This window comes from Rhamphochromis longiceps, linkage group LG17 (genome assembly GCF_057381845.1).
Source record: "Rhamphochromis longiceps isolate RC_006_pf linkage group LG17, R_longiceps_female_GT1.1, whole genome shotgun sequence".
Classification (NCBI taxonomy): Eukaryota; Metazoa; Chordata; class Actinopteri; order Cichliformes; family Cichlidae; genus Rhamphochromis; species Rhamphochromis longiceps.
Genome location: NC_140573.1, coordinates 40556623 through 40580571, shown reverse-complemented (window position 1 = coordinate 40580571; position 23949 = coordinate 40556623). Strand labels below are relative to the sequence as shown.

At 41.8% G+C, this 23949-nt stretch overlaps 1 protein-coding gene across 10 annotated transcripts in view; it reads left to right on the top strand.

Annotated features, from left to right (window-relative positions):
* The first annotated feature begins 2970 nt into the window (after positions 1-2970).
* The window catches only part of sgip1a (SH3GL interacting endocytic adaptor 1a), an 83701-nt gene continuing 62722 nt past the window's right edge, over positions 2971-23949 (top strand). For 5 of the 10 annotated variants that reach the window (XM_085387591.1, XM_085387594.1, XM_085387598.1 and 2 more), the window contains exons 1-3: positions 2971-3108; positions 15437-15521; positions 22353-22397. In XM_085387591.1, the coding sequence (XP_085243717.1) occupies positions 15470-15521; positions 22353-22397 (97 nt within the window). In that variant the 5' untranslated portion in view covers positions 2971-3108; positions 15437-15469. Of the gene's footprint in view, positions 3109-15436; positions 15522-21627; positions 21643-22352; positions 22398-23949 lie in introns of those variants that run through there. The other 5 variants (XM_085387592.1, XM_085387593.1, XM_085387595.1 and 2 more) reach the window with 5 other exon arrangements.

The following is a 23949-nucleotide window of genomic DNA, read 5'->3' as shown; positions in this document are numbered from 1 at the left end:
TCCAGACATTCCTCTGTTGGATAACATCAGCACCGTCAAATGCAGGCAACGCGTCAGACAGCAGATACAAACACTTGGATGCATAACTCCTATTCACAACTGAAGAGCGTCATTCAAACGGACCCTTTCTTCTTCACCAGACGGTGGTCTCCCATCAGATCACGGCAAAGGAGAACTTTGTCATTCATCTCATATTTGGGAGTTTCGTTTGTTCTAGCAGTTGAAATGATTATATTATCATTAGTATCATCATTACTATTATTTTGCTTCTCTATCAGCTATATTGTAGTATTGAGGTTGTGATGTGATAAGTGCCGATATCTGTCCTTGTGGCAGTGCAGCTAAATCAGTCTGTGAGAGAAGTTCTTCCAGTTTCCCTTATTTGAGAATAGCTGCTTGACTGCCACTCTTCCACTGAGACACTTTCTGATAAGACTTTGGTCCAGCTGAAGGGTCAGATGCATCCCTCGGGTCCTGTGTCAGGGCGTTGCTGGATTTGTTTTCTGTTTCTTAAGGGCATGACTTTCACATGCTATTCATCTGCTGTAGATAGTGTTTCTCATTTGTTTTGTTTTTTCTTAGGCCTGCCTGTTTCCTCATTTTTTAAGACACGCTGCACAACTGGGGATAACTATCATGGAGCAAAAATACTATTTTATGCCTGTCAGACCTGCTGGTGACAAACTAAAAATACTATTTAAAATTGGTCCTTTGCCAAGTTGTCTGTTATGTGTAGACAAAGCACTGGCTCATCCCTTGAGTTATAGGGACCTTTGTATGCTTGACTTAATCATAGGTTTGTGTTTGTGTTAAGTGGCTTAAAAATGGTTTGGTAACAAGAACCGGACTGAAAATGAGTGAAAAGTCAGCCAAATAACTTTGAAAGGCCTGGAGAACTACTGGAGTGGCTGAAGACTTTTGTATAGTACTCTATAATATTTAGCATTTGTTTAACTGAGTAAATCCTAGTAAAGTTAGTAACCTCTTGTTTATTTTTAGTTTTTTTTTCTTTTCTTTAAGAAAGTTGTTTAAGATGACTGACGGTTTATTTGGGAACAACAATTCTAATAATCAGCTGTTTATTTTTTTAGAGGGAAAAAAGGTCTTAGCCTCAAGCTCCTCGTGTTCAAAAATGACTTAATCTTCTTAGTCTAAGTCTTTGAATACTGAGGGTTTTTTTATATAATTTATTTTATGTTTAATAAAAAATAAATAGATAATTAACTGAAGGATGTATTGCAGAACTAGTGTATCAAACTAAGTTTCAGGTCAGGTCTAATTGTGCACACATTTTAAAGCGACTGAATGACTACAATCTAAATGTACATGTTATGTTTGCTACACTGAATAATGCCACATTTAGTCTAGCTGTGACCAAGAACTGCAGATGGAACACACACACACACACACACACACACACACACACACACACACACACACACACACACACACACACACACACACACACACACACACACAAAGCCATTGCCTTTAGGCTCAAATGTTCATCTAAAAGATAAGTTAAACCTGTAGCGACAAAGGCACTGTTACCAGAATGCTATATTAATGCTTTGAAAAATAACAGGCTTTTCTGTATACGACTAAAGAAGAGGCTCAACGATCAGGTGTGGTTTGCATGCTCGGGCCAAACTAGACTCGGTGTTGTTAAATAATAAAAAAATGTGACCGAACAGGGAAAAGACTTTCTTGTTATGCAACACCATCAGACTGCGTGACAAAATATTGTGATTTGTTGGAGGAAATTACTTTCCTGGACGGGTTTGATTAAATATTAACCAATAGTTTGGGTGTGTGGGGAGGCTGCTGCAGCAGCTGATGGACAGATATGGATTAGACGACCGAGTGAAACAGGACCTCGAGGTGTTTCACGCGTGGTATCTGAATACAAATTCTGAGAAATGATGGGTGTGAAAAATGAAAATAAACAGAAAAACGTGTTACTCGCATATGTAATATCTGAATACACTTTATTTATCTCATGAGTGTACATTGCTGAAGTCCGTAAGCGGACACCAAGACCAGTCATCTCTTTTAGAAGATTGGCAGACTACATCCGAGGCTGCTTAGCATAATCCTCTTTTCAGCGTTTGAGAGGTTAAATATCGATTACACAGCATTTTTTAAATATGGAACCCATAACTCCCATAGAGTAGGTCATTTGACACTTACTGCTGTTTTGAAGACAGTAATAACAACATGTAAAATGTATTAACTACAAAAAAAAAAAAAAAAAAAAATTCGCTTCTTCTTGTACGTTAGCCAGACTTCTAACCGGAAGTGACAACCATTTGGGGGTACAAATATATGAAAATATTTCTACCTGCTAATATTTTATAAATGTTTACAGTTCAGTATGTATGTATGACTTCACCCACGTAATTGCGTCTCGATTAGCTATAATAATAAATAATACAAATTCCAAATTGCATAAAGCACCTAACAGGTGGAAACAAGCACACCGGTTGAATGGAAGAGTCTGGTAGCGGTAGGTAGAAAAAGAAAGAAAAAAAGAAGAAAGAAAAGAAGAGAGAAGGGAAAGAAAAAGAAAAAAAAATAAAAAGAAAGAGAGAAGAAAAGAAGAAAAAGAGAAGAGAAAAAAGAAAAAGAAGAAAAGAGAAAAGAAAGAGAGAAAAAAACAGAAAAGAAAGGAAAAAGAAAGAAAAAAGAAGAAGAAAAAAAGAGAAAAGAAAGAGAGAAAAAAACAGAAAAGAAAGGAAAAAGAAGAGAAAAAAGAAAAGAAAAGTAGCGGTAGGTCATTTAGCGACTTTGCTTGTTATCGCCTGTCACGTGCATTACGAACGTTACTCCAATTTTATTATATTTTATTCCACTTATTTATTTGTTCATTATTTTTATTTATTTATTTATTTTAAACTATATTTATTTATTCCATTGGTTCCAGTAACAAGCAAGGTAATATGTCACTTCCGGCAGCCATGTCTTACCTGACGGTAATTAACAACGTTTGAGTGTTTGAGTGGCTAACCCGCCTTAGTTTCCCCTGTTGAACAGGAGAAAGAGTTTGTTTGGTTTTACCCCATCAGAAAAGCTTTAAGAAGAACAATCTCCAAAACTTTCCAAACTGCCGTAAGTATTGTAATTTTAAGGGGAAAAAAGGGTAAAAGTTAACAAGCGAGTCAAAAGTAAAGCTTACTGGGATGCTTCTAACTGTCAGCTACAGGTGAAGCAATAGTACTAAACGCAAACTCATTAGTTTAATGTGTGTGTCGCGCTTTTCAAGTGGTGTGCAGGGCTTTACCTACTGTTGCTCGCTAAAACGATATAGTAAAGCTAAATGAATCATGACATATACTAAGCTAGCTTAGTCCAAAAACATGTAGCACTACTTTAAAGGTGGGCTGGTGCTCGGCACTTATACAGAGCCATTTCCACCGTTATGTATAACTCAGTAGCCATGCCTTTGACGTAGCACAGGTCCGTACTCAAATTGACTTTAGATTGTTAAGAACATTAAAACATGGCAATGTTACTTGACTTGGGAAAGTAGGAGACTCCAGCAACAGGCCAGAAGTAACATAACTGAACTGGTTTTACATAGAATACCATAGGGTTTAAAATAAAGTAACTATGACTCAGGTACTATTTACCAACACTTATTAATATTATTGATCCACTTGTATTCATTGAGGTCCTGTAAAGAACATCTTGCGTACTAGAAATGTAACTGAAACCTTTTTTGTTTTTTTAGTAACAGGAACCACATCAGGGAATTGGAAAAAACTCCCAAATCTCAGGGACAGAAACTAATCTCGTGAGTTATAGCTGTGCAAGTTCACATGAATGATGCGTGCACATTAAATCAGCATTGCGGTGCATTTTACCATTCTTTTTTTTTACCTATAAAGTGTTGTACCAGAGTATGTTTTTGCCCAAGGCCTTTACATTTTAAAACTCAGCTGATTAACTGTGGTCCTTAAAGATTCTTGTTTTATTTGAGTATGAATGTTTGCCGTTGACCTCTTTGACCCATCTTAGTTGTGAAACCAGAAAGATAGAAGTGTATTTGTCGGTGATTAAAACACTTGGGACCTTCTTTCCAGCAGTAAATTTCAAATACACAGTCTTTTGTCCCTGATATTCACCAATGCTTTTATGAAAAGAGTGCCTTTGGGTATGCAAGCCTCTGTAGTCTGGACTGGCTCAGTTGCAGACATTAGTCACCAAGGGTCTTGAGTTCAGCGCTCCCCTGTCAGCGTTTTGGAGCAGCACAATGGAGACAATAGCAGCTAGTTCACGTTCATTACACAATGTTCCAATCCAGCTCATGCTGTGGGAGAGCCGTAGAAGGGAAATGGTGACTTTTGATTAAATGGTTGAGTAATTGTGTTTTGCCATTAGCGTACTGCAGTCGATTCATTCATGTCGATGTTGACTGAGCTCAATGCATCGTGAGGTTTGGCTCAGCATTTGTTAGGGAAATTTACAGGAAAATCTGATGGAGTATGTTTTGTAAGAACTGCGGTGTTTATGCCTACGGAGGGGGGCGGGTAGTTGAATCAAAATACAAAAGGCCAGCCTGTACGTCATAAACATGTGATGGAATCCGTGTCCGTTCAACGTGCATTTTTTCAGTTTGTCATTTAAAACTGGTGTTGCTGCATGTGATGATTCTCACACAGCTACCTGAGGCGGAGGGCTGGCTCATATTCTGTCACTTCCGTCCTGTATCAGCGGTGGCACCAGCGTAAACACGTGTGAGAAAGTAGCAGTTAAGTCAGATCCTCTGAGAGAAAGTGTTGAAGCATATTTATTCAAATTAAGACTTGGCCTTGAAACAAAAACGTGTAGACCTCACAGGAGGGGACACGAGGCACTTCAAAAATCCTGAATAGAAACCTGTTACAGAATTTTGTTATAGCAAAGAAAAAAGTTGTCCCTTCCCCCAAATGAGCCAGTGAAACAGTTGAACTGGCAACTGTGTTGTTACTTTGACACATGTGAAAATAGGTCATGACTGCTTCAGATGTGTAGTGGCATGCATCTCTGTAGTGTCTCGGTGATGGTAATGAAGTCGGTATGTTGTGTAGCCCGACACATTTGTCATAACTAGGCCGTAATTTAGATCAGGATGGGTAACAAACATGAACTCTTTGAAACGGCTTGTATGCTGCTTCTTTACATGCAGTTTTTATTTCTTATTCACCGTTGACATTAAACTTATGTTTGTGTGTATAGTCATCAAAAGAACTGCCCAGAGGCATGACCATGGTGGCTGCCAAGCGGCGAGACCTGATAGTGAAGGGGCTTTGTTGTAGGTACAGCTCCAAGTTTGGGGGTATCATGTTGAGACAGCCAGAGCCCTGCTGCACATGTGAGTGTTGGAAGTCGAGTGAGTTCACGTAGAGGTTATTGATATGTGGGAAACACTGTGGGGGAGAGAAGGGGTTGCCAAGTTTGAGGATAATGAATGAGGTTTTGGGTTTTGGGTGTTCTTTGCCTGGGAAATTCAGACTGGGAAACTTTCTGATCCCCGTTTCCTGTGTTGTTCTGTGGAAACCCTTAAATGCACAAATATTATTAGACAGTGGAATCTGGGCTCTGACCACGAAGGCAATACTGTGTCCATGTTTCACAATATAGGGGATGGACACACGCAGCATTACAAACTGATAATCTTTATTTGTTCTGTCAGAAACTAGTTTTCCAGGGGCTTCTTGTCATGTGCAAAATTCAGTAAATGTATTCATTTTATTTTCCCTCTCAAAAATTAATTAAAGGAATCATTAAAAAAGGCGTGTGCAGATAAATTGGTAGCACCTGCATAAGACGACGACCTTTGAGTGACGTTGAACTAGTAACTAAATCTGTTTTTGTGTATTATTCCCTCTGAAACATTGCTGAGGATACATTAAAATATATCCTGAGCTTGACGCTTGCATGATTAAATGCAGAGAGTGGTGGTGGTGTTACTGCTAGAGGAGGAGTGAGTCATTCATGCTGTCTTAGCCATAGGGGGAAGCCTTATGTTGTACTGTAGAGTCTTCTTTCACTCAGTTTGGCTGTCGGTATGTTTTCTGCATGGCTTGCCCACCATCCCTTCAGTTGCATTATTATTTATCTGTACATTTGTTTCTGGCTGGAGTTATTTAGGGGGTTTTCCGAATGGGATGAGGGAGCCAGTCAGTCAGTGTTTATGAGCAGTGATCCCTCATCCTGCTCGATTGTTTTTCTTTAGCCTGATGAGTGGAAATGTTCTGTGTTGCAGAGTTTTGGACTCTCCTGTCCAGCTGAAACTTGTTAGAAAAAAACTGAAGGAAAAGGGGAGACTGTCTTGGGATTGCATATCACGGGCGATCGTGGCTCAAGAGTTGGCAGTTCGTCTTGTAATCGGAAGGTTGCCAGGTCGAGCCCCGGCTCGGACAGTCTCGGTCGTTGTGTCCTTGGGCAAGACGCTTCACCTACCGCCTACTGGTGTTGGCCAGAGGGGCCGATGGCGCGATATGGCAGCCTCGCCTCTGTCAGTCTGCCCCAGGGCAGCTGTGGCTACAACTGTAGCTGCCTCCACCAGTGTGTGAATGTGAGAGTGAATGAATAGTGGAATTGTAAAGCGCTTTGAGGGCCCCGAAAAGCGCTATATAAATGCAATCCATTATTACATTATTATCTATTTTGGGACCTAAGCTGATACCAGAGTTTATTTATCGTCATCGATATATACACATGGTTTAAGTACAGACTTATTTTTCCTGTGTGAAATTGAAGGTGTTATATATATATAGTGGTAGTTGTTCTGTGAGCACCACTGATGCTGCTCAGTTAACCATTAGATGATCCTTAAAATCCTGACTCTTTTTACCGAAGGACAAAAAATGCCACCTTGCCAACAAATGCGGTAAAAATATTATATAGCAACTTTTTTTTTAACTTTAAAATACTCAATGTTTTAAAACTACTTCAGCCTGAAAAATAATTTCAAATATTAAGTATAATTTTTGCGATTTCACCCTTTAAAGCCACGTATGTTTACATAATTCCACTGTTTTCTATTGAAAAAGCAAAAACAATTTCCATAAAATACATTTCGAGGAATATTTGATTGTTTTTATTGGGCCTTAGATGAGTCAATGATTGGCAGCAACATGTGTTTTTATTTTTTTTGTAATGTCAGATTAAAAGAAAACAAAACCTGACACTCGTGATCCCAAGGACAAAAAATGGCAGCTTCGCAAAAACTGCTGTAAAAATACTATGATGTAATATTTTTTCCCATTTTAAATGACTGTCTTTTAAAACTACTTCAGAGTAAATGCAACTATTAAATATCTTTAATCATATTTTAACCATATAAAGGCCTGTATGTTTATGTAGCTCTATGTGGAGCAAATGGACAGACTGCTGTCTTTGCAATCAAGGTTTCCCATATGGTGCTGCCAGCTCGTCTCTTTCTGTCTGTGCAAAAGTCACACTGCCCTTAAGTTTGATGATGAGGCTTGAAGGTGGTATTTTGGTCCCCGCAGAGATATGAATACACGCTCAAACACACACACCATTATCTAACATCAATAATGGCACACTTATCATTTCCCTTGCAGAAAACAGAAAAAGTGTGACATTTTGCTGCTTGCTTTGAATGGTAAAAAGTAGCGCCACCTGGTGGACAGTAATCCAAAATAAAATTTTAACATAAAGGAATGCATTAGTTGATGTCAACATAAATGTGGTCATTTTTGGCCTGAAATGTGGCGGTTTTGCGTAGCTTAGCCATTTTTAGATATTCTAAGGAGCTGAGACAAATAAAAATTTTTTTTAAATCTTCTAGTAAATATGAGCTATTCATTCAGCACAGCCAAAATAGGATGAAAATTAAAAAAGGAATGGCACAAAATGTCCCCAGGATCCTCTGAGAGTTTAAAGGTAGAGAATTTACTGGAAGTGAGGAGTTTGGGTGAGCTGTGTGTGCGTGGGTGAGCTGTGGCTTTCTGTGAGGAAGAAGAGTGTGCTTTATTTTTTTATGACACACAGGAGCTTCTGTGAAACAAGTCGGAGATAAGTAACACAGAGCTATGTATGCGCCTTTGTATGCCAGTGTAACGGCAGACGCAAGTATGTGATGTGTATTTATATATAGATAAGTAGACTCGCCTCCCTTGTGGTGTGTCACTTTCAGTCGTGGAAAGGAGTCGAGATATTGGAGCAACTTTTGCTGCGCTTGAACACAGGATGACACATTGCAGGCTGGCACAGCGCTGCTGTCAAATGTCACAGAAGGAATCTTGTAAAAATGCTTTGACAGCAAGCATCTGCATCCATCGTCTTCAAAGGCAACGTGATAGCAAACGTTAAGATCACCAAGAGTGTCCCGGGTCTTTGCCCTGTCGAGCAGGCACAGCCGTACGAGACTGCGCTCGGCGTTCGTGGTTCAACATTTTCAGCTTGCTGTTGTGGCGAATTCTGTAGCCATGGCAACCAAAGGGAGGCAAAGACTACAGGGGCTGATATTATTATGTCTGAGTTTCTTTTTGCCTCCTCAGGAGCACAGAATAGACGGATCAATAAAAAGAAAGTGTCTGTCAGCAACATCAGGACGTTCAGAACCAACCAGCAGCATCAGGACACGAAGCTGAGGCAGCAGCTCTGGTGCAGCATGTATACCACGAGCTGCTGCAATCCACTATCAGCGTACATTTATTAAAACCTATAGTGGGAATTGGTATAACAGCCAGTTCAGCGTGAACTGGGAATAGCCAAGCTCAATAACTGCTGTCCCATAGTTGTATTTGGTACAGATAAAGTAAACAGTAAATTATTTATCCTCAGCAGAGTAGAAGGAGCTAGGAAATGCTAGTGTTGGCTAGAGTACTAGCTTTCTTGCCATCAGACTGGGGGTGGGTTTTGATTCTAGCTTGAATAACGTGATATCGATTCATTAAAATCCTGAATCGATTTTTTTTTTTAAAAATTGGGTAAAGATCGTGGCTCAAGAGTCGGGAGTTCGCCTTGTAATCGGAAGGTTGCCGGTTCGAGCCCCGGCTCGGACAGGCTTGGTCGTTGTGTCCTTGGGCAAGACACTTCACCCGGTGCCTGCTGGTGGTGGTCAGAGGGCCCGGTGGCGCCCCTGTCCGGCAGCCTCGCCTCTGTCAGTGCGCCCCAGGGCGGCTGTGGCTACAATGTAGCTGCCATCACCAGTGTGTGAATGGGTGGATGACTGAATGTGTAAAGCGCTTTGGGGTCCATAGGGACTAGTAAAGCGCTATACAAATACAGGCCATTTACCATTTAATATAAATTTATTTTGCCCGAATCGCCAGAATCTCAGGTTAAAGCTCACAAAATTTCAACAACCACCAAACAGCTAAAACAGTAAATGAGAACAGGAACACGGATTCTGCACAAAGACGTAAACACAAAGCGCGGACCCGCCGACGCATCAGAATCAGTGAGATGTCGCCTTCCTCACCCGACGCCACGGACACGGTCGGGGCTGAAAGCCGACAGCTCGCTGATTTTGAGGCGTCGGTGGGCGCTTTGTGTTTACGCCCTTTTTGTGCTGATTCTGAAGCTGCAGGTTTGATCTCTCCAAACAATATTGACTGAACCAGCAGCAAAAGAAGATCCAAACTACGCTTCACATAAACCTCGTCATGAATTCCCTCTGACCTTTGCTGTTTCGCTTCTACCATGATAACACATGATCACGCTTCATGCACAGCTCTCTCTCTCTCTCTCTCTACTTCAAGAACAGTTTACTGTCTAAAAATCGTTTACTGTCGAAATCGAATCGATTCTAGAAATCAGTGACGATACCCAGCCCTACATCAGACTTTTTGACATGTGGAGTTGTTTGGCATGTGTTATCTTTGGTTTTTGACCAGTTGTCATGTGTTTGGAAGCTTTTATAGCAGGTACAGCAGTTATCACCAACTCTCCTTTGTTGCTCTTCTCTGTATTTATTTCCGGCCCTCCTCTCGGTCCATGACAGTAGATGAAATGGTTATTAATGACTGCAACATACAGTAAGCTCTCTCTCTGTGCACATACATTTTGTAAATATTGTCTTAAGTTTCCCGAGTGAGTCTTGGATTAGTGAGGTACCCTAGTATTGTTCATCTAATGAAACTACTGTAAAATGTTGCTGAGAATGACTAAATGGGATTACCCAGCCACCCACAGGCAGACTCCACCTTACAAGTATTTAGTTGATGACTCATACGGTGATATCGATCACCTTTTTTTCCAGGGACTAGAGAACTGAAGTGACTGTGGAGAACCTGGTTTGTGCTTTGTTGAGCAGGAATGTTACTTTGATTACTGGGTTTGTGAGTTTGTGACTTTGTCGTTGTCCTAAGTCAGGAAGTAAGTTAATTCTTCTCCCTCTGAAGCGTTGTAAGATCCAGAAGTTCTTTTTTTAACTACTATTTTAAGATGCTTCATAAATTATAGCTCCAGTTAAATGCGTCATTGGGAGGCCCATCCTGGCTCCTATCAGCACATCACAGATTCTACACACACACACACAGAAAAACACACAAAACCTATATTCGACACATCCTTGTGGGTGTCACACCAAAATAGAGCGAGCCAGTAAGCAAGCGTAGGCAAATTCTGTCTTTTTCCCCAACTGTAAGTATGTATTAAACTGTGGATTTCATTCGTGTGAGTTTTTAGCTCAAAGTCTCCTTTATGAAGGATGCGGATCTCTTGCGTAGAGCCAAAGCCTCCAAATAAATGTAATGCAAGTTAAAGATGTAGTCTGTTTAAATTATCCAAAGAGTCGGACAGTATAGAAGTCGCATCTGTGCTATTTCTGCCGTTGTGTGAAATAGTCCTTTGAAACTCCCTTCAGTGAGTTCATCTGGCTCCATTCTGTCATCTCAGCCTGGCTGTCCAAGCAAAGTACGGTACTCTTGGGAGTGGCCTAATTTAAACCGCTCCACTGTTTATAGATATAAGCTGATCGTACAGCAAGTTTGCTCTGTGTTTATTTAGGTCTGGGGCCTCTGTGAAGATGATCATTGGTGTGAATAAGAAGGACACACCAGTGTTGACATCCTGGAGACCATTAGGTAGACGGCACAGCTGACCAGTTCAGGATCAGAGACATGAGCTCATCTCTTCCATCCCCTGTTCTCAGGCTGAAGAGAGAACTGGGTTTTAATGGGGGCCTCTAGCAGGGGGTTGACTCGGGAAGGGGTTTCGGGTTAGCAGGAATGCAGCGAGAAGACAACTGCGTAGATTTTCAGGCTAAACTATGAAGTGAATTTGAGTTTTGGCTTGCACATAAAGTATGCACACATGCCAGTCTAACAATCGAACAGATATTTATTCCACTGACCCGACACCAAAAATGATGTAGCATACAGAAGAGAAATACTGGAATACATGTGTTTTATTCTAACTTGGCTTTAGATAATAGCCCCAGTGGCATCAGACTAAACAAGACAGATTCACCCATGAGCTGTTAGTCAGCCTCCCCAGTGTAATCAAGTAATCAGGAAGTGTCTGCTAATCACACAATCTTTCATCATCTAATGTGTATGTGTGACTGCAACCCTGGGCAGGGACGCAAGTGGGGTAATGACAAAACACAGCGTGTCTGGCTGGTGGTACTAACAGACTGAGAGCATTGTGAGTGGCTGAATGGCACGTAGGCACACAACATGGCACACTGTCCTCGCCACACCTTATCGCCCTTCCCGCCTCTCCCTCTCACCGAGTGGAATGTTGTTTTGATTCGGCTGCACTCACTGCTGGCTGTTTGTTTACATTTAATGAGTGCAGGCTAATCACCGTCCCTCATCAGAGCACTTTGGAGTGGAGGGTGGAGGTTTGCAGGGATGTTTCTTCAGCAGTGTGCGGGGAAATGGCACGAGGCCTTGGGCCGTGAAACGTGACTGTTGCAGCATGAGCAAAGGGAATTCCCACTATAGATGTTTTTAACCGAGAGCCATCATATCTGTGATACTCCCGCTCTGTGTTGACATGCCTCAGGTGCAGCAAATGCTGTTCCAGGTAGGTAAAAGGTGACGAGGGACTAGAGCAGGGCGATATGGCCAAAAATATTTATCACGATATATATTTGAAAATTTGCGATAACGATATAACTGACGATATAATTGATGCGAGACAAAATACAACTCCACAACATTACTAGCGCAAAAAGACAACCTTCCATTTATTTTCACTTAAATAAGAAGCTGGTTTTTATGTACATTAAAGCTTTATAAAAATGTAACAGTGCAAATGCAAATTCCTTGCTGAAAGTTTTCCAGTAGAAATGGGCTGACATATCCTGAACATAACCATGTATAATATCCACTGACGTTAAAAAGAGGTGCTTTGCAACATTAAACTGCAGTGTGCAGTACGTATTTTTCAGACCATAAGGTGCACGGGATTATAAGGCACATTAAGCGAAACAAAGCAGTCAGATAAATCAAACTTTATTAAACTCATTCTTCTTGCTTCCTCCACTTCTGTACCATTGATTCATTAATGTTGAATTCTCTGGCAGCTGCTCTATTCCCATGTTGTTGCAGTATATTAATGACTAACCTCGTATTGTGGATGGATTATCTCAGTTGTTCTCCTGACTGAAGTTTGGTCCGTTTACAGCATCCTGCCATGCGATTGCATTTGTCTCTAACCATGAAGAACCTTCACGTTAACTTTTATAAGTGGAAAACTGTTAGTGTTCGTCCTCCAGCTTCACTGTTTATGTTATGCTAACATAGCTGTGTCGCTAGCGATTACGTAGCACATCATTATATACCTGCTAGCCCAACTTCAGTAACCCTACAAACGTCACTGCTGTTTAGTTTCCTGTCTTCATTTATGTTGGAAGTGATAGCAGAGCTGTACGTTTGATTTTTTTCAGAAATCTCTCAGTCAGAACATGCTATATCATGTTTAGGTAACTAGCGAAACTAGCGAGCTAACTTCCGCTAGCTTCCTGCTAACTTCTAACTCCGTTAAATGTAATAAATTTTGTTTTAATGGATGCCTGGAAGTTAAACTTCATAGTTACACCTGGTAAAGCAGCAATGCTGATCGTTTTATTAAAGATGAAAGAATTTAGACAGTTTTTAACGCTCAGTGATGCTGCAGTGTTCGTTTGAACTGAAGCATACGGAGTTTAGGACCCAGATTACTCCCAGATTTAAGGGCATCTTAGTCCGACAAATACGACAATAACGACGGCCGCTTGCATGTTCTGCAAAAAAATGTGCTTTGTCGTGTATCTGACGGACAAACACCAAACCAGTTCCACATCACTGAAGTTGCACCATTTTTACAAACCAATTCTGGTTCATCTGTTTCACTCAACAATCGGCCATGTGCGTATGAAAACAAAGGCACTGCGCACGCGCGTTTTACTCATATTCTATCGCGATATTTCATTTTCCTATCGTTGCCTAACATTATACCGGTATTACCGTGAACGGTATAATATGGCCCAGCCCTACGAGGGACTCATGTAGAATGGTGCCGATGAAATCCATAGGCAATATTGTGTTAGGCAGAAAATGAGAGAGTCTCCATGAACAGCTGTTATTTTTACAAGAGTCTGGTGCGATGTTTGGAATTCAGCCTACACTTAAAAAAAATATATATAAGATGATTTAAAAAAATGTTTCCCCAGTATGGCCACGTGCATGCTTTTTCATGGAAATAGTGTATACTACTGGATTATACTAATGTCCCACATTCCAGTGGAGTAGTGATGCATTTTAGATTTTTGAAAATAATATGTAAAGTATCATAAATGCAGTCAATATTACTGACTGTCTAATCAACAGAATGGTCTGCAACCAGCTGCTGCTGATGCAGAGAAAAGAACAACATGTGCAGGATTGATATTTTTGTTTACTGGGGACACTGACGATAGAACTAGAACGTATTTGATGTATGATAAGCAGTTCAGCCTCACCGTCCCAGCGGTTTCTTGCTTGACTAAAAGAACAGCAGTTTTCTACTAAATGTAGCCTCTATGCTCTATCCGTATAGTAACAGCGATGACCTATTTGCATTTTTCTTGTGGCTTTTTGCTGGTGGCGTGGACAGTTTTGGACCTGCAGGCAGATGCAGAGACATTTTTGAAAAATACCCAGATTTAGAGCAATACTGCACCCAGCAGGCGAAAGGCATGAGCAAAGGTGGCGAGAAAGTAGGTCAGAGGGAGGGAAGCGATGGGTGTTTGTTAGTGGGTAGGGGTAGATGCACATACAGAGCAGAAACGGTGCAGACGGTGGTGGGAAGGATAGATGGGGTGAAGAGGGTTGAGGAAGAATTATTTTCTCTATCTTCTGCAGCTTGCTGCCATCTGGAACGTAAACCAAATGTGCCAGAAAGAGCTTTCTTGCTCATAGTCTATATTTGAGTAGTTAGCACTGTTTATCCAAACTCTTAACAGACTGCTCTGCTCTAAGAAGAGACATTTACAAGGCTCAGGACTTTGCAGCACTGTGTCAGTGCTGTCACCTCCGTTTTAATCATAACGTTTAAAATGAAATAGATGTTCGTGTGATCAGCTGTTGTTACTGGAACTATTACTGTAGGTGTGAGCCTACATGTGATCATGTCTGCATCCCTTTTGTCGATCTATTGTTTTATAATTGTGTCTTACTTTGTTACCTTGTTACTGCTCATATTTTATGACTAATCACACACCACGCAGGTGCAAGTCTATGTGGAACAGAGGGGTCGAGAGGTATTTTATGGAGAATAAAGTACTGTGTTTAAGTGACCAGTAGGTGGCACCACTAGCATGTGCACTTTTGGAGTTTGAAGCAAGTTCAACCTGTCAGTTCACCTGAGATTGCCACATGCCAATTAGGATCCACTTAAACTGGAAGAGAGAAAAAATGTAGCTAATCAAGCTTGGGGGCCATGTTTTAGAATGATGGACAAATTTACTCTGCACATCTTTTATATCTATATATGTTTGTACTTTATAGTTTAACTTGAAACTGTAGTTTATTAGTTTTGGTTAGTCTGTGAATCTGTCAAAGCGTTCAGTATCTCAAATCTAAACAGGCTAATTTAGACATTTTTGAAATGCTGAATCTTTCCCCTGTTGGAAATCACAATAATAAATTGCAGATGAAACAGTTGCATGATTAAGATGCATATGCTGTCTTCTGCACTGCAGAACTTAGGCAGAATTCGATGAAACCATTCCCATAGGACACGTTGACCTTCAGTGCTTGACAAATCTGTACTCGCAGGCTGAGGCTACCGTGCCCCATTACTATTCTCCACAGGTTGCGTGCATTGCTTCGCGAGTACACTTGCAGTTGTCAGCATCAGTGTACATTTGTGTTCTCCAAAGACCTTTGTTTATTAGTTATACGGTAGCCTTTGGTAAATATTCATCCTCATCTCCCTCTTCTCTTTCCGGTGAACTGTCGTTGTCCATGTTCGTTGTCTTCCTTCTCATCCCTCTGCCTGGCTGGAGTGAGAGCAGCGGGGTCCATGGAGAGAGCTACTGATGGCTGAGGAGCTGTGCACCGGCTGGTTTCGTATCATTGCAGGTACAGTAGGTAAAACACCTTTATTTTTGCAGCAGCACATCACCTCAGCAGTTTGAGCATGGATCGACAACTTACCCTTAGAATAAGGCATGAAGGTCACCCACCACTTTCTGCATTTTTAGAATCTCAAGCGGTTTACTCACCGGTCCTGCAGTGAAGTGGACTTTATACTGCATTAGCTAATGCATGCTTGTATTGATGCATGACAACATATGAATGCTTTTGTCTATGTATCCACTGTGGCTACATGTTCACTGTGCTGTGTGGTGTGCCCTTTTTAAAAGTGTGTGTGTGTGTGTGTGTGTGTGTGTGTGTGTCAGAAAATAATAATAATGGATTGGATTTATATAGCGCTTTTCTAGGCACCCAAAGCGCTTGACGGGAAAGCTAGAAAATAGAGCAGCATAAGTTCTTCCTATCCAGACACATGGAACTCATTTCTCATAAGCAACATTCTCTTCTACTTCCTGTATGTTCATACATCATCTGCCTTTTGGTTACATTTGAAACCAAATGTAATAGAATCAGATATTACAGAATTAAAGACAGTCTCCTTAGATTACCTGCTGATAATCTGCCTTTACTGTAACATAGTCTACTGGTTTGTTAATTTAACAATACAATTAAAAAGTTAAATAACGTTATGTGATGTGTACATCATGTGCACAAAGGCAATAGCATTGGTTGTGTTTGCACTGATTTGAGGCTAGGTATAGAACAGGGCTAGGCAACTCCAGGCCTCGAGGGCCGGTGTCCTGCAGGGTTTAGATGTGTCCTTGATCCAACACAGCTGAGTTAAATGGCCAAATGACCTCCTCAACGTGTCGTAAAGTTCTCCAGAGGCCCAGTAATGAACACCCCTGGTATAGAAGAACTGTAGGAGACCGATGCAGTACCATGAAAAAGTGTTTTAATATTAGACCAATATAATCTGAGTAAATAAAGAAAAAAATGCACTTTTTAAATTGTAATTTCATTTATTAAGTGGGGGAAAAGCTCTCCAAACCTACCTGGCCCTATGTTCAGTTTCACTAGCCACACCCAGACCTGATCACTAAAATCTCCAACAGTGCATTGACTCATCCAAGAGGTCACAAAAGAACCCAGGATAACATCTGAAGGACTGCAGGACTCACTTGCTTCAGTTGAGGTAGTTCAGGTGTAGTTTAGGTGTTCACGATTCAACAATAAGAAAAAGACTGGGCAAAAATGGTATCATCATTAACTGCTGTGGCAGCGCTAATTAGCTGCATAATCATCATACATGGCTCTCTTGTATTAGAAATAAGAAATATTGTTTGAATTGCCAACTTGCTCGTGGAAACAAATGAACTATATGTTAATGGTACTACACTACAGTGAGTTAATGGTGCCATATTTCTGATTCAGAAGCATCGAAGTTCCAGCACCAGCACAAACTGTTAAATATCTGTCATGATGCTCTGTCGGCACTAGATGACAGTGTAGGAGAAGATGTTTGTCTTGAGGCAAACATAACCGAGCATGGCTGATACTAGAAGAACAATGGGGAAGGAAATTAGCAAGGGATGGTGTAAGTGATAAGAAAGATGAATGGATAAAGGCAGGGAGGAGAAAAAATTACAAAGGTCATAGAGATTACTTAGCAAAGCTTTAGAGCTAGTGGGACCGGGGGTAAGATGAGGGTGTCGACCCTCTCCTTGGGGGCATCAGTGGTGGTTGATACGGAAGAGCTGGCCCTGTAGCAAGAAAAGGATGAAAGGAAGGAGAAGGCAGGTGACATAATGAATAACATAGAAGCAACTTGACAGACAGTAATGCAGTGAAAATAAGAAAGAAGCGTGAAATTATAAATGTGAGAGGAAGCTTTGGAGAGAGTAGTTTTATATCACAGCAGTGTAAGAATGACCTCAGGAAGAATAGCTGCTGAAGTGCTTCAGCTAATGCTGATTCTAATGAACTGAAGTTGCCCAGCTGGCTCTGCTCAAACAAGAATAACAACACGTATTTTGTCTCTTGGATTATTCTATAGTTCCATACATGCACATGTATGTATAGAACTATAGAATAGAATGCACAGGGTACACAGTTCTGCAGCACTATATACATATGAACACTATATAAAATGAACAAATATGCAAATAAATAGTGTTACGTGTGGTTATTGAATGAAGTATTGCACAGTGGTGATGGTAGTTGTGTAGTCTGTGTAAAGAGGGAAGTCCTTGGATTTGGGGGGTAGAACTTTTTTGGGAAGAAACCATTCGTGAGTCTGTCAGTGTTTGGGCTGATGCACCTATAGCGCCTCCCTGAGGAAGCAGGTTGAACAGGTCAAAATCAGTAGGCCTATATATGTGTATAGCATGTACTATTAATATGGGTTTGGTTTCTTACCATATGAGCTAGCCATGTTTTATTAATAAGTGTGTGAACGGGGCGTGTAGTGTAAAATGCTTTGAGTGCTCAAGCGAGGTAAAAAAGCACTATAATAGAACCAGTCCTGTTACCATTTACTGATACACCACTACTACTGTTGCTACCTCTTCAGCTGCTCCTGACACTGCCAGCAGTAGAAATTAAACATGAGTAAACATTAGGGCTGCCACGATTAGTCGACTAGTCACGATTACGTCGACTATCAAAATCGTCGACGACTGATTTAATAGTCGACGCGTCGTTTGAAGCTTTGTAAGATCACAAAAGACGCAGGAATAAGTAGCAGGATTTAAGAGTGTAATAACGGACTGAAACAGAAGATGGCAGCACTGCATGTACAAGGATGCCAGCTGCTGTTAAACCCCGAAGAAGAAGCTGTGTCCCAGAATTCATAGCGCAGCCCAGCTTAGTTTCCAACAATGGCGGCAGCTAGTTAGCTTTAATATTACTCTTATTATTCTTTCTGGGTCACAAAATAAACGATTAACATATTTTCAGGCGAGAATGTAGCTGTGTAAACCTCAAATATCTGCTCAGTTTATCAAGACACCACATACTTTTGTGACCGAGTGGTCGGCGGGGTTAGGAACAAAATAAATAAACTTGACAACGCCACCTAGGGGAATTACACCCCCAGGAAATATATTTAAGAAAAATAAAGAAAAGGAATAAAAGAAGACCGCACAGATTCAAGGATGCACACTGAGGCAGGTTGGCTTCCAATATTAAAACAGTTTTATTTATAGAAATGAATAAAATATTATAAATAATATTTTATAAATAAAATATTAAAAGTCAAGATGTAGCGTCATTATTGACAGTGTCCTACAGTAAAAATAAACAATCGTGGAACTTGGACTTACCAGCAGCCGTGGAACCAAAAGAAAATCACACCACAAGAATCACTGCAGACCACCCAGTGCTGTACAAAAGAAAGTGTGAAGACGACCCACCACCTGAGGTCCCAGGGCCACTGGCTCGTCCTCCTTCACTGAAATAAAACACAGAAAAGTATGTTAAAAGAATAAAAGGACACGGAGCGTCAGGCTCGCTACAAATCATAAAAAGACTAAAACACACTTTAATAACTTTAATAAAAGAAATCACACGCACACCCACACATACACACGGGAAAGGCTTATTCCCCACGGGTCAAACTACCACTCGTGCTGGTAATAATTATTCTCAGGCGTAGGCCGGTCTGGCTCCCCACCGGCTGAGACCGGCCACCCAGGCGATTTAGAGTCCCAGCACGACACTCGGGCAGAGGATCACTTCAGCCCGATCACAGAAGTGTGGGTACGAACAACAGTCCAGGGTAAAATAAAACACCAGGCGAACCCAAAAAAGGTAAGCCTACTTAATAAAAACAAGATAAGACAAAACAAGACAAGACAGCAGACTCCACCAAGGAGGAGTTCACAACAGCAGCTGAGAAGGCAGTCCACTCTTCCAATTTAGGTTGGACAATTTACCATGGAGAGGTGAGTACAGCAGTGAACCCTGAAACAGATAAGTGTAACCTTAAACTCTTATAGCTATGAATGCTAATAAAAGTAGTTCTAACGGCTTACCCCAGGACCGGAGGCACTATACTCTCATTGGTGGAGATACCACGAACACCTCTCTCCGCAATGGCAGAATTAAACAGACTGCTGCGCTACAACAGGCCGGAAAAGGATATTAACACCAATTCCAGTATTCGGAGGGAATCCAAGGTTAAGCGAGAGCATACCTGTAGCTGTCATATAATCAGCTCTTGCTGATCAGTCCGTCGCAGTACGCCAGCATTTACTGCTGTATCGTACCAGAAGCTCGGGAGGAATTAATCCAACAAGACATCGGCTTAGCTTTATACAGGCTAGCGCCACCCTGCAATCAATGTGCAGGTGGGTTCCCAATTAACCCGATGACCTGATACAAGGAGCGAGTGCAGTGGAAAGAGAGCGAGGGTGGTAGAGCGAGCGAGAGAGAGAAAGAATGAGAGAAGAAAAACAACGGAAGGCGAGTAGCCCATCTGGCTACATCTACCCCCCCTTTTTTGTATTGGCGCCCCGACAATAATTCAAGGAACCTAACACCATGGCCTGAATATGGCAAGCTGAGCATTAGCAACTGACGCAGATTATCACTTGCCACGTCCTGTTGAAACATTTGAGTGCTGACCAGCTGTTGAACGTGCTGTTCTCCGCAAATGTGGCCCACTCACCTCAGACTGTTCAACAGAGCCCAAGGAAGAGCCTGGGGGAGCAGAGGTCGAGGGTGCTACAATCACACTGGGAGTAGACCTGAGCTCCACCGATGGAACTCTAGAGGCATCGGGAAGTGACACCACAGGTGCTACAGGGTGTGAGGGTACCTCAGGGACAAGGAGCCACAACTCGTCGTCACTCAGAGAGGTCCGCTCTGAGTCAGTGGGTACAGGTGGCGTTGTCAAGTTTATTTATTTTGTTCCTAACCCCGCCGACCACTCGGTCACATATTCAAAAGCGCTCCGACGTTTTCGGAGACGTCTGTTACCCACTAGCTCGATAGTTAGCCGGGGGCTAGGCTCGCTAGAGCCGTGAGAACACCGGACTCCCGGCAAATGTTTTCAAACCCACCGCCGTCTTTCGCTACTCAGGTTAAACATGATATATGAGTCACTTAGATAACTTAAAAATGTTATTGTTTGGCTTTTTTCAGTATTTTATTTGTTCCTGAGTAAATCGGTTTGGCTGAGATTAAAGTTATAGTTTTTACACAGCTGAATAAACGTCAAGCAGACAGCTGATTATCAGAAGTGTGAGATGCTCCAGAATTTACTCCGGTGTCCTGTTATATTTTAGATAGCAAGGAGTTTATTAAACTTCACCGAAACAATCTGCAAATTTCATTAAAATTTAATAAACTATCATCTTGTCTTTATTTTTAGTTAGCACAGACCTTAAACACTTAAAGCTGTAAGCTAATGATAGTTATATAAGAGCAGATGCTGCTGATGCAATAAGCTGTACTTTTTACGTCCAGTGGATGCATGATCTGATTAGTTGACTAATCGCAAAAATAATCAGTGACTAGTCGACTATCAAAATAATCGTTTGTGGCAGCCCTAGTAAACACGTCTTTTCCAGACTTAAAGACCAATGGGTACAAATTACCCAGTGTCTGCATTTGTGGCTCATTGTTATTCTTTTCTTCCTTTTTCGCCCAGTAAAATCTCACTTTGCTGTTTGATTTGCCACATTTGCCCCCACCCCCCTTCACTCTCCACCCTCTCATAGAAAATTAATCAGCGCACACACACAAACACCAGCACACACCCCTCTCCGGAGGCTGGTCTGTCATCGGCTCTTCCTGTTTGTTGGCTGCAGCTGTAGCCTGCGTTGCCGTGACGTCGCACCGGTCGATTCTCATCCCAGTGCGGTGGGAAAGCACAGAGACAGAAAAAGGCAGCCAAATGAGACAGACTAGCAGAGAGACGGTAAGGTGGGAGGGAGCGGGGAGAGGAGCAGAGTGAAACTGCACCGATATTCCAAAGAGGCAGTTACTAGAGAATTAGGCGCTGTGCAGGACGGTGCAGGGCAAGGATTTTGCGCAGTAGTGACTTAATATAGAGCACGTTTTTATTTTTGTATCAACATGGGTTGTCACTTTACTCATACCCTCATTATTCTCTGTGTGACCAAAAAATAGATTCATGCCTGGGTACCTCAGCACACTGCACTGACATAAGGTAGGGTGAAGGGTAGCTGTGTAAGCATGTGTGTGTATGGTTACTCTGTTTGTGTGGCTTCTATATTTAAACCTCACATATCTGTTTGCTTCCTCGGATGCTCTACATGTAAACATGTAAATGCGCACAGTTATTTGTCAAGTAAGAGAGGTTACTAATGTAGCCTTCTCTCTTTGGGGACAGTGTCAGGAGATTCAAGCTGTAAGCCATGTGACTGCACAAAGAGCTGCAGGGATTGGCTAAGGTCATCTGTGACCTCAGCATACTGCCTCAGCCACCCCCCCTCCCCCCCTCCTCCAAACACACACACACACACACAACCCTCCCTCTAAATCTCTCCACCTCCTTCTCCCTTCCCTGCCTCTTTCATTTTTTTCCTCCAGTTTGCTTTTTCCCTACCTCTCAGCATCCTCGGCTGTGAAGGTTTGAGCCGCAGCAGCAATAGCAGCAGCAGCAGCATCCATGGCTCCAGCTCTGATCGACACCTAAGCCGTCCCCCACCCCTCCTCTCTCTCGCTCTATCTATCTCTCTGTCTCTCTCCCTCCTGAGCTAGTTGACAGGCGACGTCTGGGGGTGTTGGAGGTTCACAGTTAGCCAGGGCGTTAGCCACAAGCACACAGCTGTTCTGCTGCCATCAGTTCTACTGTGTTTTAGTAGCCAGGAGCTTCTTCTCTTCCCCCTCCCCTCACGACACCACCTTTCATTTCAGGCTCTTTGGAGATTGAGGAATGCAAATCTGCAACCATGATGGAAGGTAAGATCATTTTATTCTGTCTTTTTTATGCCACCCCATTTTTCTTTTGTAATTCAGGATAATCCTTAATGGCCTTGTTCTCGTGTGCTTCATCTCGTAGCAAGTGTATGAGGTATTTGAGGTTGAGATGTCAGAAGCTGTCCTTCTGTTTCGAGCACACGCATTTTGTTGACTTGCTTGTTATTCTTGGGAAAAGGGCACAGCCACTGAATATCTACAACAGAGGCACAATGGCGAAGCTAATTGAAGCGTGTGTACCTTTTTGTGTGTGTGTGTGTGTGCGCACGCATATGTCTGAGAACCCCCAGCCCCCCTTTTTCCCGCTTCCCATCGTAAAGGATTATTTGGATTTATTGTGCAGGAGGGCTTATGTACCCAGCTGGCTCACTTGTATAAATTTTCTTTGTATGGTGTGCTCTGAAACGGATGCACACGCTCACTGCACTGTATGACTTTGCCGTGCGTTCACACTACATGGCTGTTTAACCCAGCACTTGTATGTTTGCACGGGCAAGTGCACGCGTACATTCGAGCCTGCCGATGGCTGGACTGAGCCGTCTCTGTGGGATTAAGCATAGTGATGAAAAAGAGAATTCATCATTGTTTTAATGTCATGTCCCTTTAATTGGTGACATCATTAGGGGCAGGCCGGTGATGTAGGAATGAATCTCTGTAGCTCTGCAGCTGGCACGCGAAACCTTCTGTTTCATATGTCTTTGATTTCCTGGATTTGGTTTGGAAGTACAGTATATAATATATTCAGTGACCAGTTGTATGTTCTAATGATCAAAAATGCAAAAGATTTGAAGTGTGTACATTTTAATTGTCTTAAGGTAGAAATTTTCCAAAAATTGTGGATAAATGCACGAGGAAAACCAGTTATTTTGGCTCTTTTGTTTTAATGTCGGATGACCTTAGGACAAGATGGAATTACCTCAGTGGCTGATGAGGACGAATCTTAGCATGCTGTCTGGTTTTATGTGTTTCTCTCTGTGTTTAAAAATAAGTGACAGCTATTGAGTCCTTTACGTTTGCTTTGTAGGCAGGTAATCCACACACGTTTACAGTAATTTGGACATTGGGATATGCTGTTCACCACGCCAGTCCCCTGATTTCTGATGGATTTGTAAGCTTGAGAGAAAATTTCAGTGTTTAAAGGTGTTGTTCTGAGTAAGTAATGGCTATTTGACCAAATGGCTTATCGCTTGACCTTAACTGTGTATTATCATGCTACTGTGTCATGAATAGGCTTACTGTCACTTACTGTCTCATGTGTCATTATACGATGAACTGTGTTGTAGGTTATGATTTATATAATGGCCATATGGCTCCACCCTTTCTGCCAGACCCTGCAATTCACTTGTAACACTGAGGCCTCTAACAATGATATCTAATAAGCTCATGCTGCTCATGCAGACGCAAATAACTCGTTTGTTTTTGAAACAAAAAAGGTAACCCTGGGTAACCTTTTCCTTCCTGTAGGCCGCAGCAGTATAATATGATTCCATGTTCAGTGTTGTACTAAGATACAGACTCGCAGTGACAGCACTGG